General features: G+C 38.9%; 1 protein-coding gene across 1 annotated transcript in view; it reads left to right on the plus strand.

The window, feature by feature from the left end:
- The window catches only part of rasgrf2b (Ras protein-specific guanine nucleotide-releasing factor 2b), a 55,980-nt gene that overhangs the window by 19,214 nt on the left and 22,699 nt on the right, over positions 1–14,067 (plus strand). Inside the window, 10 exon segments of the mRNA XM_051951122.1 lie at positions 1,385–1,532; positions 8,250–8,339; positions 8,450–8,586; positions 9,539–9,655; positions 9,809–9,888; positions 11,834–12,027; positions 12,120–12,229; positions 12,305–12,423; positions 13,334–13,494; positions 13,592–13,658. Of these exon segments, the coding sequence (XP_051807082.1) occupies positions 1,385–1,532; positions 8,250–8,339; positions 8,450–8,586; positions 9,539–9,655; positions 9,809–9,888; positions 11,834–12,027; positions 12,120–12,229; positions 12,305–12,423; positions 13,334–13,494; positions 13,592–13,658 (1,223 nt within the window).

Consider the following 14,067-nt stretch of genomic DNA (forward strand, 5'->3'; position numbering starts at 1 on the left):
TTAAGTTGTCAGTTAATATTCAAGCAGCTGACTAAATTATATCATGTCACTTAAGAAATGTAGTATTAAAGTTATTGTAGCCAAACTACTGGATCTGGTCACCATCAAGGTTGCATCTGCTAAATGAACTTACATTTTCTTTGTTATTGCTGTCTTAGATTTACACTCTACTGTGCTGACAACTGCACCACAAAAAATTCCTTTTACACAGGTACTTTGTGAAAAAAGCATGAGTCTGATTCTGCAGTTACAGTCTTCAATAGATATTATGTGGCATTTCTTAAAATACAGTCAGTAACTGTATAAACAAATTATGTTTGTTACAGAGCAAAACATACCAAACTATTATCATGGCCTTCTTGATTTAACCCCAAAAACTCATCTCTGTGTTTCAAAGTTGCTTATTTAAAAAATTGTTTTCCATGAAAATAGTCCTTCCCAGCCTAAATGGCTTAGATGTAACTAGACATATCAGCCCACCTCCAACTCTGCTGGTACCTAGGAAAACTACTTCATATTGTACAATAGCAAGTTATGATATTGGAATAATCCAAACATCCATGTTTGAACTGGGGCACCACAGTGCCTCAGTGGTTAGCACTGTTGCCTCGCAGCTAGAAGATCCCTGGTTTGTGTCCTGACCTGGATGTTCTCCCTGTGTATACACGGGGTTTCCTCCAGGTACTCCGGCTTCTTCACACAGTCCAAAAACTTGCTGAGGTTAATTGGTGATTCGAAATTGTTCGTAGGTGTTAATGTGAATGTGATTGTTTGTCTCTCTGAATGGCCCTGTGATAGACTGGTGACCTGTCCAGGTGCCTCCTGCCTTCACCTTTATTCAACCTAATGATTAAAAAGTGGTGTACAGATTATGGATGTATAGATGTTCCAACTGGAGACTGATTGTTCAGTCGATTAATGATACAAAAAGCCCCACTCTCCAAGTTGACAGGATTAGTTTCTTTGGTTTGTTACGTATGAAACTCCAGAAATCTGTTTTTGAGACAGATGCTCAGGGGTTACTTATTTTGCTCATGATGTGTCTTCCTGCATATAAAAAAAACATATGGACATATGGTAAAAAACACAACTTGATTTTCACAAGATGAGGTCTTCAAAGCTTCCTACAGGTTAGATAAACATACACCTGCTTCACCCACTCACAAGAATTTGATGATGAGTTCAACTATCATACACGTGTTATTCTTTTACTTTCCCATACCACACAGTGGGCTGTCAGCAGCAAGGAATGACAATTACTGTTTTATATATAAGCTACTACTACATGTTGATAAAATGATGCTGTGTTTTTAGCGTTGTCACTGTACATGTGGAGGTTTTGTGCTTCTTTATATATCTCTGCATGTACTTGTGAACCTTTCAGTTACTCAGACATCATCATCGAACGAGAGGTGCTGATGCAGAAATACATCCACCTTGTGCAGATTGTGGAGACGGAGAAGGTGGCTGCCAATCAGCTGCGCACACAGCTCGAGGATCAGGACACTGAAATCGAGAGGCTCAAAGCAGAGGTACATCACGCCTGTGTGTGTACACTCAAACACACACCCACACAAACGCACTAAAGTATAATCCTCAAGGTTTTCTTTCTATCACACTACATTTTTACACTATTGATATCCAGTATTTTTCTGCTGTTTTTTGCCATTGAATGGAATTGTAATCAGTAATGGATTGGATTTTTTTTTACCTTACTGGATACCTTGCAGGAAAAAATATGTACAAGACTGTTAGACAGAAGCCAGCATATTTCACAAAACACAGAAGACAACAGCTTGTGCCAGGCATTTGACTGTCTCAGTGTTCTTTAATAAAACAATCCGTTCAATCCACTATCTGCTTGGCTGCGCTGTAAAAGAATCCCCATACTCTTCATTGTGTTGCACTTCTGACAGGAACGCCCCCTTCAGGCAGGTTTTATGCTGCTAGAGGTCAATATGCAAGTCAGTTTGAATGAAACTCTGGGGCCAATATTATTAAAATGACCAAGAGCAACCACTGCTTTGGTAAATCAAGCAGGACAGAAGACCCAAGGATTATGACCTGTGTCATTTTAAGAGGACTCTTGACCTCCACCCACTCTTCCCTCTGGTTAAATCAAGAGATAGAAGGAAAAATTAACAGACTGCAGCATGATTATGCACTTTTGGATATGCACGTTTTGGCAACTGACATCCAAACACTATGACGTACAGCCTGAACACCCAATATGATGGGCAAGGTCATGTAGTCACCACAAATTATGTTTGACTGGATGAATATGAATAAACCCTCAAGTTCAAGATGAGTCAGTAATGTTGTGGTGTTGAACCAGAACAGACAAGAGATGGATAGGGCAAATAATAACACAAATACTCAAAAATGTTTTTTGGTTTTTTTTTAAACGTATGCTTGGCAAACCTAGACAACTAATACAGGGACGCAGACCATCTTTAAAATGTACAACATGATTTGGTTTTATATATAGCCATAACAATATATATAACATAACTATATGTGTATATATATATACACACACACACACACACGCGCGTATATATATATATATATATATATATGAGGCAAAATAATGCCTTCCAACCTTAAAATGTGTTAATTTCCACACCTCCCTTTCCAGTTACTGCAGCTTGAGCTCACTTCTGATGATGCTCAGACACTGTAAACTACACTGTGTTGCAAGCTTTAACACTGGAGTAATTCAGCCATACATGTTTGCACTGGAGACCAATCCTTGACAAGATTGGTTCCTTTGGCTGGTTACATTTGAAATCCCAAAAGTCTCAGTTTATACAATGGAGTTTCAAGATGGAAATGCTTTGCCATGGTGTTGACTTCTTATTTTACCCATGATTTGTGTGACAGCAAATAGAAAACAGCACATGGACATGATAACAAAGTAAAAAACTTGATTATCACCAGAGGGCTTCACATAGGCTAGAAAAACATACAAAACTCACTCACTCACTGGTTAAACCCCTACTAATCTCACTCATCTCTGTGTATCAAAGTTACATATTTAGCAGTTTTTTAATCCTTACAACCTTAAAAATTTGGGAATTTCCACCCATCCCTCCTCTGTCATTGCAGCTTGAGCACACCAACTCACATGTGCTGAACCAATATAAAATTACTCTGTGTTACATAATGGCAAGCTGTAGTATTGGAGTAAGTGGAAACTGATTCTTAAAGGAAAACAATGATCCAGAAATCTCCAAACTGCAAATTGATAAGATTGAATTCTTGGTTTGTTACATATGAAACTCCAGAAATCTCCTAAACATTTGAGTTTCAACGTGAAAAATGCTCCGGATCATCTGAGAAGTGATCCAAGAGGAAGCATATATACAGTATATACGTATATATACACCTGTACACATGGGTCATTCCGTGTGGTGGTTGCTGCACCATTTTCAAATTAGTCCTAAATTTGCATGCCATTAGATAGTCACAAAAGTACTTTTTATGCAAAATTGTAGGCCTGCAACTCAAATAGTTTCTGAGTTGTGGGGGTCTGAAATTTTCAGAATTTGGGCGATAAAAAGCCTCGCCAGCGTTTTTTGCATCTTTAAGTGGTTATTTCTCAGCCTCTAGACATACCAGAGAGCTGTAAGTTGGTAAACGAGGCCTCTGCATGTAGCTAGTGCTCCACAAACATCCTCAGGTGTTTCCGTACACTCTGCAGGCCATGGGGGCTTGCTAAAAATGCTAAAAATTAAGAGATACCTACTCACGAGTGGGATTTGGGACCTTAAAAGTACTAGAAATACTGCACAGAAGTGTTCTAACAGCCCTGGGTTCCATTCTACACAAACTTGTGTGATAACTTAGCAAACTGGAGCTTTCTAGGTGCCTCAATTTGGAAAATATGAGCTGCCAAAGTTGGACAAGATTTTTAATTGGCTATTTTTGGTGGCAAAAATCTCAGTGTGGGACAGGTACCAGAGACCCCAAATTTTTCTACAAGACAGTTCTGTCTTCTATCACTGTACAAAAATGCAGCAGGGTTATATTTGTAGTTACTGAGATATTCTTACTCAAAATGGCATGGGTAATGTCAAAATCGTTTTTTGCTTTTCAGTACTTTAAATTGGGATACAAGTATTAGTAGTCATTCCAATGGTAGTATTATGTATATTTTGTTCTTTTTGAAATGTTAGTTGACTACCTTCAAAAAGTGTAATGGTATAACTTAGGTATACCTAAGTTATAGCTTAGGTATACCTAAGTTATAACTTAGGTATAAATGCAAAAAACGCTGGCGAGGCTTTTTATCGCCCAAATTCTGAAAATTTCAGTCCCCCACAACTCAGAAACTATTTGAGCTACAGGCCTACAATTTTGCATAGAAAGTACTTTTGTGATTATCTAATGGCATGCAAATTTAGGACTAATTTGAAAATGGCGCAGCAACACCCCCAAGGAATATCTGGTCATTTCACCTGGAATGACCCATCTGTGTGTATGCATTGTGAGTGTGTGATTTCTCATGGCCGTGAAGAAGCAGCTGTGGACGATGTCTGAGTGTGGGAGGAGAAGCCCACCCTTCAATAAAGACAGTCCATCAGCTTCCTTACCAACAATCGGCCAAACCATTATGCTTATCGATCGCCACCATTTCTGTCCTGTCATCACCACATGATAAATCATACAGGAAAACACAAGTCTGTCCTCCACAACGTTGATAATCAGGACTAATTACAATCCTCTCTCTGTCTTTCACGCGCATGGCAGCAGGTAATTATCGCTTTATGGTAATTAAATCAATAGGTCTCTTTTTTCCTGTAGGAAGCAGTAATTGAGCCCTCAGTACTTTGGCCCCCGGCATTGCTGTCAAACTGTTGAAAAAGCTTGTATCTATTTTCACTGAAGTTTATCTCACAGGAGAATACAATTATTGCATTTAACACAACTTTAGCTCTTCTCTTTTTGACTTCTTATACATTTATTTCCCATACTATGATACGTGGCTGTATTAGAAAATGTCATGACGTTCAACCTGTTCTAAGATGATGGATTTTGTACATGCAAATATATGCATGTGTGATGAAAAACTTGCTAAGGAAGAAGTCATTGGTAGCACTGATTGTTTTATTAAGATGTCATTTAATAGATCTCCACATTCTACATTATTTTGTATTTACTATGTTTTAATGTTTCCTTAAAAAAAATGGACAAATTTCACAATTTTCCTTTTTTAGCTCACACAGCAAAAAGACTATAGTGGCGACGCTACCAATCAATCAATAAATCAATCAATCAATATTTATTTGTAGAGCACTTGACAACAACATAAAAGAAGACCAAAATGCTTTCCGACAGCATAATAAAACAAAAAAATGACATTTGGATTTCTATAAAACCATAGAACCCATAAAAAACATAAAACCACAAAAACCATAAAACCAAAATACAGCAGAGATAAATCATTACCATTTCGATGAGGCATTTTGGGATGACATGAAAATAAAAAAACAGTCCTAGGATTCGAAGGCACATCTGAATAGGTGGGTTTTCAGTCTTGATTTAAAAGGTGGCAGGTCAGTGATATCACGAAGTTTAATTACCAGTTAATTGGTATTATTTAACTAGAAGTGTATCAACTGAGGGCTGCACAGTGGAGTAGTGGTTAGCACTTTCGCTTTGCAGCTAGAAGATCCCCGGTTCAAATCCCGGGGTGGGCCTGGGATCTTTCTGCATGGAGTTTGCATGTTCTCCCTGTGCATGCATGGGTTTTCTCCGGGTACTCCGGCTTCCTCCCACAGTCCAAAAATATGCTGAGGTTAATTGGTCACTCTAAATTGCCCGTAGGTGTGAATGTGAGTGTAATTGTTCGTCTCTATATGTAGCCCTGCGACAGACTGGCGACCTGTCCAGGGTGTCCCCTGCCTTCGCCCGAGTCAGCTGGGATAGGCTCCAGCACCCCCCACAACTCGAGTGAGGATAAAGCGGTGTATAGAGAATGGATGGATGGATGTATCAACTCAACCAAATTGCATAGTTCTTTATTGAAAAAAAGAAAATTAGGACTTTTTTTTTTGGAAATTACAAACCCGTAAAACTAAGTGCCATTAAAAAACATGGAATGAAATTGCTAAATTGAATGGCTTTATTGATTCGATGATTTGATTCCATGATTCTTCAGATCATCGAGTATCTGTTGCATCAGATAAGAAGTGCTTCCTGTGCACATGTTCTGTCACAGATGTGGCCCAGAAGGCACTAAAACACTGTTCTTAATGTACAGGTGTTTGATTGGAATTGAAATGCGGTCTGTGCAGCAGTTGTCCCCAGGAGATGCTATTTTCTCTTTGCACCAGCTGCTAACATCGGCATAAATCACACCTCCACTGTCTTTTCCAATTCTGTCTCTATTCATTTGTGTCAATAAATCGCTTGTACAAACACTTTGCTGGCATATGCTATTTCTGTCTTTTGGAGGAGACAGTGCTCTGCTTAATGCATTAGCCTGTTATGCTGATTTTGATTGTAATTCTCCCTCGGAGCAACAAGTGTGGCGGATACTTCTCCCCGCTGCATGCTGGGATTATATCTCATTGGCAGGATACACTGAGCCTGGCTGATAATAAAAATGCTAACGAAAGTCATTTTATATTCGGAAACATCTGCCTGTGTAATAGGGCTGCTCATAAAAAAGGATTAGACTTTGAGAGCCAGCGTGCAGTTGGTGATCCATCTCATTAAAACACACGTGTTTGTTTGTTTGTGTGTGTGTGCGTGTGTTACCCTGTTTTTATGAATAATTAAACTAACTAGCCACCGTAACTGTCAACAGTTGGCAGACTGGCTCCTCTCCACTGCTATTTGCATGATAGTGCTAGTGAACAAGAAAATGAAGATGAAGCTGTGTAGCTGAAAATCGCTTTGGTTTCATCAGTTTTCATGCTTTTCTTGGTATAAACGGAAGCTCTCAAGAAGCCCTGAAGGTAAAAACAAATAGGTGGAAAAAGATACAATCCGAGAGCCAATCGGAGCCTTTTTCTGAGCTTATTTCTGAACAGATGGTGCTTAGAAAAACCTATTACCAGCTGTAAAAGGTGGTTGTGTTTCATGTTTGAAGGTGGTCGTCAGTTGTTGTTTACAAAGTGGTGCTGTTTGTTATTCAGTTCACAATGTGAGATTAGATATTTTTCTGCAATTTAACATTTTGGGTTTGTCATCTGCCTAGTTTATACCCTGTCCTCGGTTTTAAGGGTAGCATTAGCATTGTGATCAGTTATTTTTTTCTTATTTTTTAACTTCGGATGAGTAAATATCGCATTTCAATGCTGATTTGGCTCTGAATTTGTACTTTCATTTTAACAATTCATTAAGCTCCAGTGTGGTACAGGTGCATCAGGTACACATTAGCTTTGATTTGCTTGCTATCACCAGCTGAGAACCTGTTTGCCCTCCCTCTTCTCTCTCATTCTGTCTTTGTGAATGAAGCCACTAGATTGTCAAAGACGAGGAAGTCTGATGTCTATCTGCAGCAACAATTCACTGAGCACATTTACAACATTCAAACTAATGGCTGGTCATCCCTGCAGGAGTATAATAACAATTTCAACTGAAGTGTATCATTCCAGAAAAGGGAGAAAGAAATGTATTCCAATTTAGTGCTGATAAAGTAAGACATAACCCAGATAGCAAACTATGGGTGAATCAATGTTGAATCTATGTTGAGACCTAACGCCGAAATTATACAGAAAGCGCAAGGTTGATAAAATGTTGAGTCAACGTTTGCTTACATAGATTACATGTTTGCAAACATAGATTCAACATTAATTAAACATTGACCTGTCAAACATTTTAATTAAACCAAAATGCAATGTAGATTCAATGGTATCTTTTAAACACAAACTTCAATGTTGACAAAATGTTGTTGAATCAACGTTGATCCAACCATCAGTCTTCAACCGTAACCACAATTCAACCTTCTTAACCCTAATTCAACATTGATTTAACATCTTTTGCTATCTGGGTAAAGTGTGATTTATGGTTGAAAAGCAAACGTTGACTCAACATTTTATCAACCTTGCGCTTTCTGTATAATTTCGACGTTAGGTCTCAACATAGATTCAACATTGATTCACCCATAGTTTGCTATCTGGGAAAGGTTTATTGGCATATTTTACTTTTTACATGTTTGAATCCAGTCAAATTCTGTTGTTTCTAGTAAGTCACCCATTTGAGGCTCATATTGCTTGTGATTGAATTTCTCTTTAAAGATTGTGGCTCTGAACAAAACTAAGGAGCGAATGCGGCCTTACCACGTCTACCATGAAACTGAAGACCCGGATATTAAAAAGATCAAAAAGGTAAATAGATCAGCTCTAGTATTTAAGGTTTAATTTTTTTCCAGTATGAGTGTGGCTCTGCGTTTCTCGTCGTGTGAATGTGTTGTACTGCTACTCCTGTGTCTCTACAGGTGCAGAGTTTCATGCGGGGCTGGCTCTGTCGGAGGAAGTGGAAGATTATTGTTCAGGACTACATCTGCTCTCCTCACGCTGAGAGCATGAGGAAGAGGAACCAGATCGTCTTCAATATGGTGGAGGCAGAGACAGAGTACGTAAATACATTATGCCAGAAGTAGCAGCAAAGGCAGGAGAAAAGGTGTCACTGTAGTCAGGCTTTACAGTACACGATGTTGTCTCACTGACTGTGGCTCAGGAAAAGATGCTCTTCAAGGTGCTTTGTGCTGTTAGCACTTTACAGTAGAGCTGGTTGATATGGTGACAAATATCGAGATTAGTCAACCATCTGTGTCATATCATGCAGACGAAAGTAAATATTTTTTTAATATTGCTATTTATGTGAGACCATTTCAGACAACTTTGCAAATTCTGCACTATTGAAATGTTGGATTTTTTTGCAGCTTTGTGATGAAGTGTCTCAATTTGTCTGCTCTGTTCATGTAATTAATTTTTTTTGGGATGTAATTAAACTAAACTGAGTCATAGTCAGATTAACAGATCTTAAGTGGATGGAGAAAACACTCACTCTAATTTAGAAAAAGCCTTCTTTTTTCATTTCTGTACCAACTTTAGCTGTAATGAATAAATATGAGGTATACAGCTGAAAGAAACAAAAACCTCCATATTTAATGCAATAGTAGTTAAGAGCTTTGATAAAACATCTGACAAAAGTAACTTGCGGCGGTGAAGTGGTGATAGAGTCATGTTTCATAAAGGAGTGTCATTTTTCTGCCCTACACAGGGTTATAACATTTACTTTCACTGGTAAAACAAAATGAACTTAAGCGATTATGACATAGATGCAATGTGTGTTTACACTAAAAGACTAACAGAGTGAAACCTTCACCAGTCTCATCTGTAACAATGAAAACCTTCAGGAAATAGAATCATCTAACTGTAAGATTGCATATCTTGCTTTATGACAAAAACTAGTATCACATTTAATACTGATACTGTCTTCATTGAACGTATTTGATCAAATATGTGTTAATCCAGGTATTGCATTTGAGTGTTTTTCTGTCCGTTTCTGTGTGTGATGACAGGTACGTCCACCAGCTCTACATCCTGGTCAACTGCTTTCTCAGACCTCTGAGGATGGCCGCCAGCTCCAAGAAACCCCCCATCAGCCACGACGACGTCAGCAGCATCTTCCTTAACAGGTTCGTTTGCATTCAAATGTGTGCAATGAATCAAAAGTTTTGGTCCATCTTTGATTTTACATGAATCCCTAAAGTTTAATTATGCAGGAACCACAATCAGAGATTTAAGAACTGAAAATGTTTGTTTTCACTCTGTTTACTGTGTGTCTTCAGTGAGACAATCATGTTCCTACATGAGATTTTTCATCAAGGCTTGAAGGCGAGGATAGCCAACTGGCCAACTCTGGTGCTGGGTAAGCTGTTATTTGACCTTATACTGAGCGTAAAACTCACACACACACACACGCACACACATGCTCACACACACAGACTCTCTGCAGCCAAGCAGTTACATCAAGGTCAGGTTTTCAGTGGTTTGTCTCTCATTCAGACGTCAGCCTTGACGTCTCACTGCCCCATTCAACCGCACACGCACATTTTCCTATCTCAGTCTGCAACAAGCACGCTCATTGTCTTGACAGACAATGACCAGATGGACCAGAAGGCATCCCATCATTTCACCTCCTAAAACAAACCCCCTCCTCAACAGATAAGCATCACCTAGGAGACAGACTGCTGAAAGACGTGGCAGCAAATTACTTGTGACAACTTCAAAAGAAAAGGGTCTGCTGATTAAATGTGCCGCCTTTATCTGGCTCTTTTCCTCAGGCTGACGCTGAATGTAGACTTTTGATCAACAATATGTTTTATATCAAACTCATTTCTGTTGTCTTTCATAACTGATTCCTTGTTTTCCTTTAGTCTTATTAAAATATTTAGTAACACAATATCCCTCTAACCTGCACAGACAGTGCATATCACAAATGGATCATCAATTTGTTTGATCAAGGTTGCTCTTGATTTTCTGTGGAAGCCTGATTATGTTTCTTTCATTCTTTTAACCCACTGAATCCAAGTTTTGGGGATTTTTTTTGGTTTCTGTTCTATTTTTGCATGCTGTGGGCTCATTTTCACGGCAATATAAAGTCCTCGTCTATGGAAACAACACAGTCATGTCTATAAGTGGACAAGTCAGAAGTGTCTTCTGTGCAGTATGGCATAAGCCATAAAAAGAAAATAAAGCAAAAGTAGATTTTCGTTTCATACTTGTCTCCATCTGCTATGTATGAACATAGTCTGCAGCCAAAGCATGTCATATATTATAAGTCCCATGTCACTTCTATGTTGTGCAAAAGATACTGGAGACACTTTACTTTTGGCACTTTTTGAAGTGATATATGTAAAATTAAGTGATTTTCAGAATTTTTTTTATGATTTTAGGCTTAGATTTAATTACCTGCCTGTTATAATTTTGTAGTTTAGCGACTGTCAGAAATGTCTGTGTTATAAATGCCGTCAGTTTGGTGATTTTTTTTTTTTTTTTTAAAGGTAACATCCTTTTGAACCCTGCAATGAGTTTTGGGGTTCAGAGGGTTAAGGGCATGACTAAATTTCATAACATACATTTTCAAATTCAGGCTATGTCAATCATGTAGAAGACTTTTTAGGAAATTTACTGCTTGTGGTCCACTGACCAAAAAATATCCACTTGATTACTCAATAGGATGTAGCCACTCCCTTAATGAAGTAGTGGTTTCTGAATTGGTTTATTTAGATTCAGTTTTAATTATTGTATCAGCTTTCACTGGGTTTAAGACCCCAGTTGACTTATAAAATTTTTATTGGAACCAACTGTCAAATTGTGAAGCAATCATGGACAATGGCACCATAATCAAGAATTAGTAAAAAGAGACAAAAATGAAATGACGTCCTTAAATACGGCAGAAATCATCACTGGTGAAAGATCAGCATTAAGCCCCAACAAGAAGTAATTAATGTAGTGAACATGCACACAGATTGCATAAAAGTAAGAATGTTATATCAGGAACTCATTGTCCAGCTAGCTTGGTTTGCACTAAACTGATCATAAAACAACTAATTCTACTATGTCACAAATAAACCATGATATGCAGCTATTAAAAAAAAACAGCAGCGCCAGATTTTGTTTCAAGAAGAGTAATTGGGGAAGACATAACAAGTGTGCTTGGTTTCATGTCACATCAACAACAGCTAACTATAACCATGGCAATCAAAGTGGCTTCCATTAGCAACAGAATCAGAGTACTGGGTAACTTCGTGTTGGAGTTTTACCCTCTTGTGACTTAAATGCTGTACATATGTGTGTGTTTTTGTCTGTAGCCGACCTGTTTGACATCCTGCTGCCGATGTTAAACATTTACCAGGAGTTTGTACGTAACCATCAGTACAGCCTGCAGGTCCTGGCCAACTGTAAGCAGAACAGAGACTTTGACAAGCTGCTGAAACAATATGAGTCCAATGCTGCCTGTGAGGGAAGGATGCTCGAGACCTTCCTCACCTACCCCATGTTCCAGGTAGATCAACTAAAACCTCAATGTAAAGTATGTTTCTTTACATTCTTGCCAAGTACATTATTTTATGATTTGTTTCACTTTTCTCCTACAAGATTCCTCGTTACATCATCACCTTACATGAACTACTGGCCCACACACCTCATGAGCATGTGGAGCGCAAGAGCCTTGAATTCGCCAAGTCCAAATTAGAGGAACTGTCCAGGTACGTGTCAGAATGGTTAATTTTTGTGATGCATCTCGATAATGAACTGACCTGTGTGTTTTTATGTGCATCCAGAGTGATGCACGACGAGGTGAGCGACACAGAAAACATTCGTAAGAACCTGGCCATAGAGAGGATGATAGTGGAGGGATGTGACATCCTGCTGGACACCAGCCAGACCTTCGTCCGGCAGGGTGAGTCTTCATCAGTGCACAGCGAATTTTAACACCGGCAAACTTCTGTATGTTCACTGGTCAGTAAGCTGCTTGTTGGCGTGTGATCAGTGTGCAGTGGTGAAGCAGGTCACTGAATCATGACATTAGCTACAGTAATGTTTTCTACAAGGGGGAGGTTTGGCTTCCTCAGCTTTCCCAGTTAAAATGTGGCAAAAAAGTCTCAATGAATTACTTCTTCAGTACTTGAAAATAAAGTATTAAACCCTTCATTCTGTTTAATCACACCTCACCTTCATGTTGTTAATTCTACACTAACCTCTTCCTACTTTCTCATGGTGTAAATGATGATAATGTGAACACAGGTGTATGCTGTATTTTTAGTCATGAAGTCACGGTGTCAGACAAAAAAATCTGCCTAACAGAACAAAAAAAGTCAATCATGGTCACTTTTATATAAGACGAGCTGCACAACCTCTATTTCATTTGTTGTTTTTGACTAAACATCTGCACTAGTGCTCACAAAGAGGTATGCTATAATTATTAGAGTGTGGATAAATCTGATAAGCACAGCTTTCTCCTGTTTCACATTAATCTGATTTATCAAACATACTCAGACATAAAAAAAGTCTGATTCAATTTCCCACTTAACTTTTATTGAGTGATAATATCTGTGAGTGAGTTAAACAAATGGCAAGTTGCCTTACAGCAGAGCGGACTGTGATTTTCCTGCTCTAGCTGAGTAACACTACAGAAGATGATGATGACAGTGTGTGACTTCTAATGATCGAATGTCCAACATTTTGCCACTAAATCTGCCTGTTTTAAAGATATCCTCCTGCTTTTTAAATATCGTTTGGCCGCCTTGCGAATGCTCAGTAAACTTAATGTCAGTTTAATGAAATGAAACGTAACCCCTCCTGCTCCACAGGCTCTCTGATCCAGCTGCCATCGGTGGAGCGAGGGAAGCTAAGTAAAGTCCGTCTGGGCTCTCTGTCTCTGAAGAAGGAAGGGGAACGACAGTGTTTTCTCTTCACCAAACACTTCCTTGTCTGCACACGCAGCTCAGGGGGGAAACTACACCTTCTTAAGGTACAAACACTGTTACCTGTTTGCTGTAACTTTTACTCATTGAAGAAACTCACTTTGTAAATCAGTAGCACCTTTGAGATTATACTTTCTTTTGCAGCAAGGTGGAGTCTTGTCCCTAATTGACTGCACACTGATCGAGGAACCAGATGCCAATGACGAGGAGTGTAAGTTTATTGCCTCTATGATGCAGTGTGTTCACGCTGTCCACACGTTGACAGCTCTTATTGGCTCATTTAGGCTCCTCACCACACATGGAGGTTAATTACGCGTCAGGCGATAAGAGTCCGGAAATTACTTCCCTTTAAATATCAGATGCTCACCCCTTTAAATGTCAGGTTTTGATCTTTTACCATTACAGAGCCATTATTTTTGTTTTTTTCGTCAGGAATCATTTTGCACATAGGTAGACTGATGAAACATCTCCACAAATACAAGACAAGTCACATGCATGTGCACACCTGCCTTCACTTTTACACTTAAGCCTCAGGGGTGCAGCATAGAGGGAAGATAGCAGGTCTGCCTAATTAACCCACTGTGTGGACATGTGTGTGTATGTGCGCTTGTGTGTTGTAT

The sequence above is a fragment of the Acanthochromis polyacanthus genome, chromosome 7 (assembly GCF_021347895.1).
Source record: "Acanthochromis polyacanthus isolate Apoly-LR-REF ecotype Palm Island chromosome 7, KAUST_Apoly_ChrSc, whole genome shotgun sequence".
Classification (NCBI taxonomy): Eukaryota; Metazoa; Chordata; class Actinopteri; family Pomacentridae; genus Acanthochromis; species Acanthochromis polyacanthus.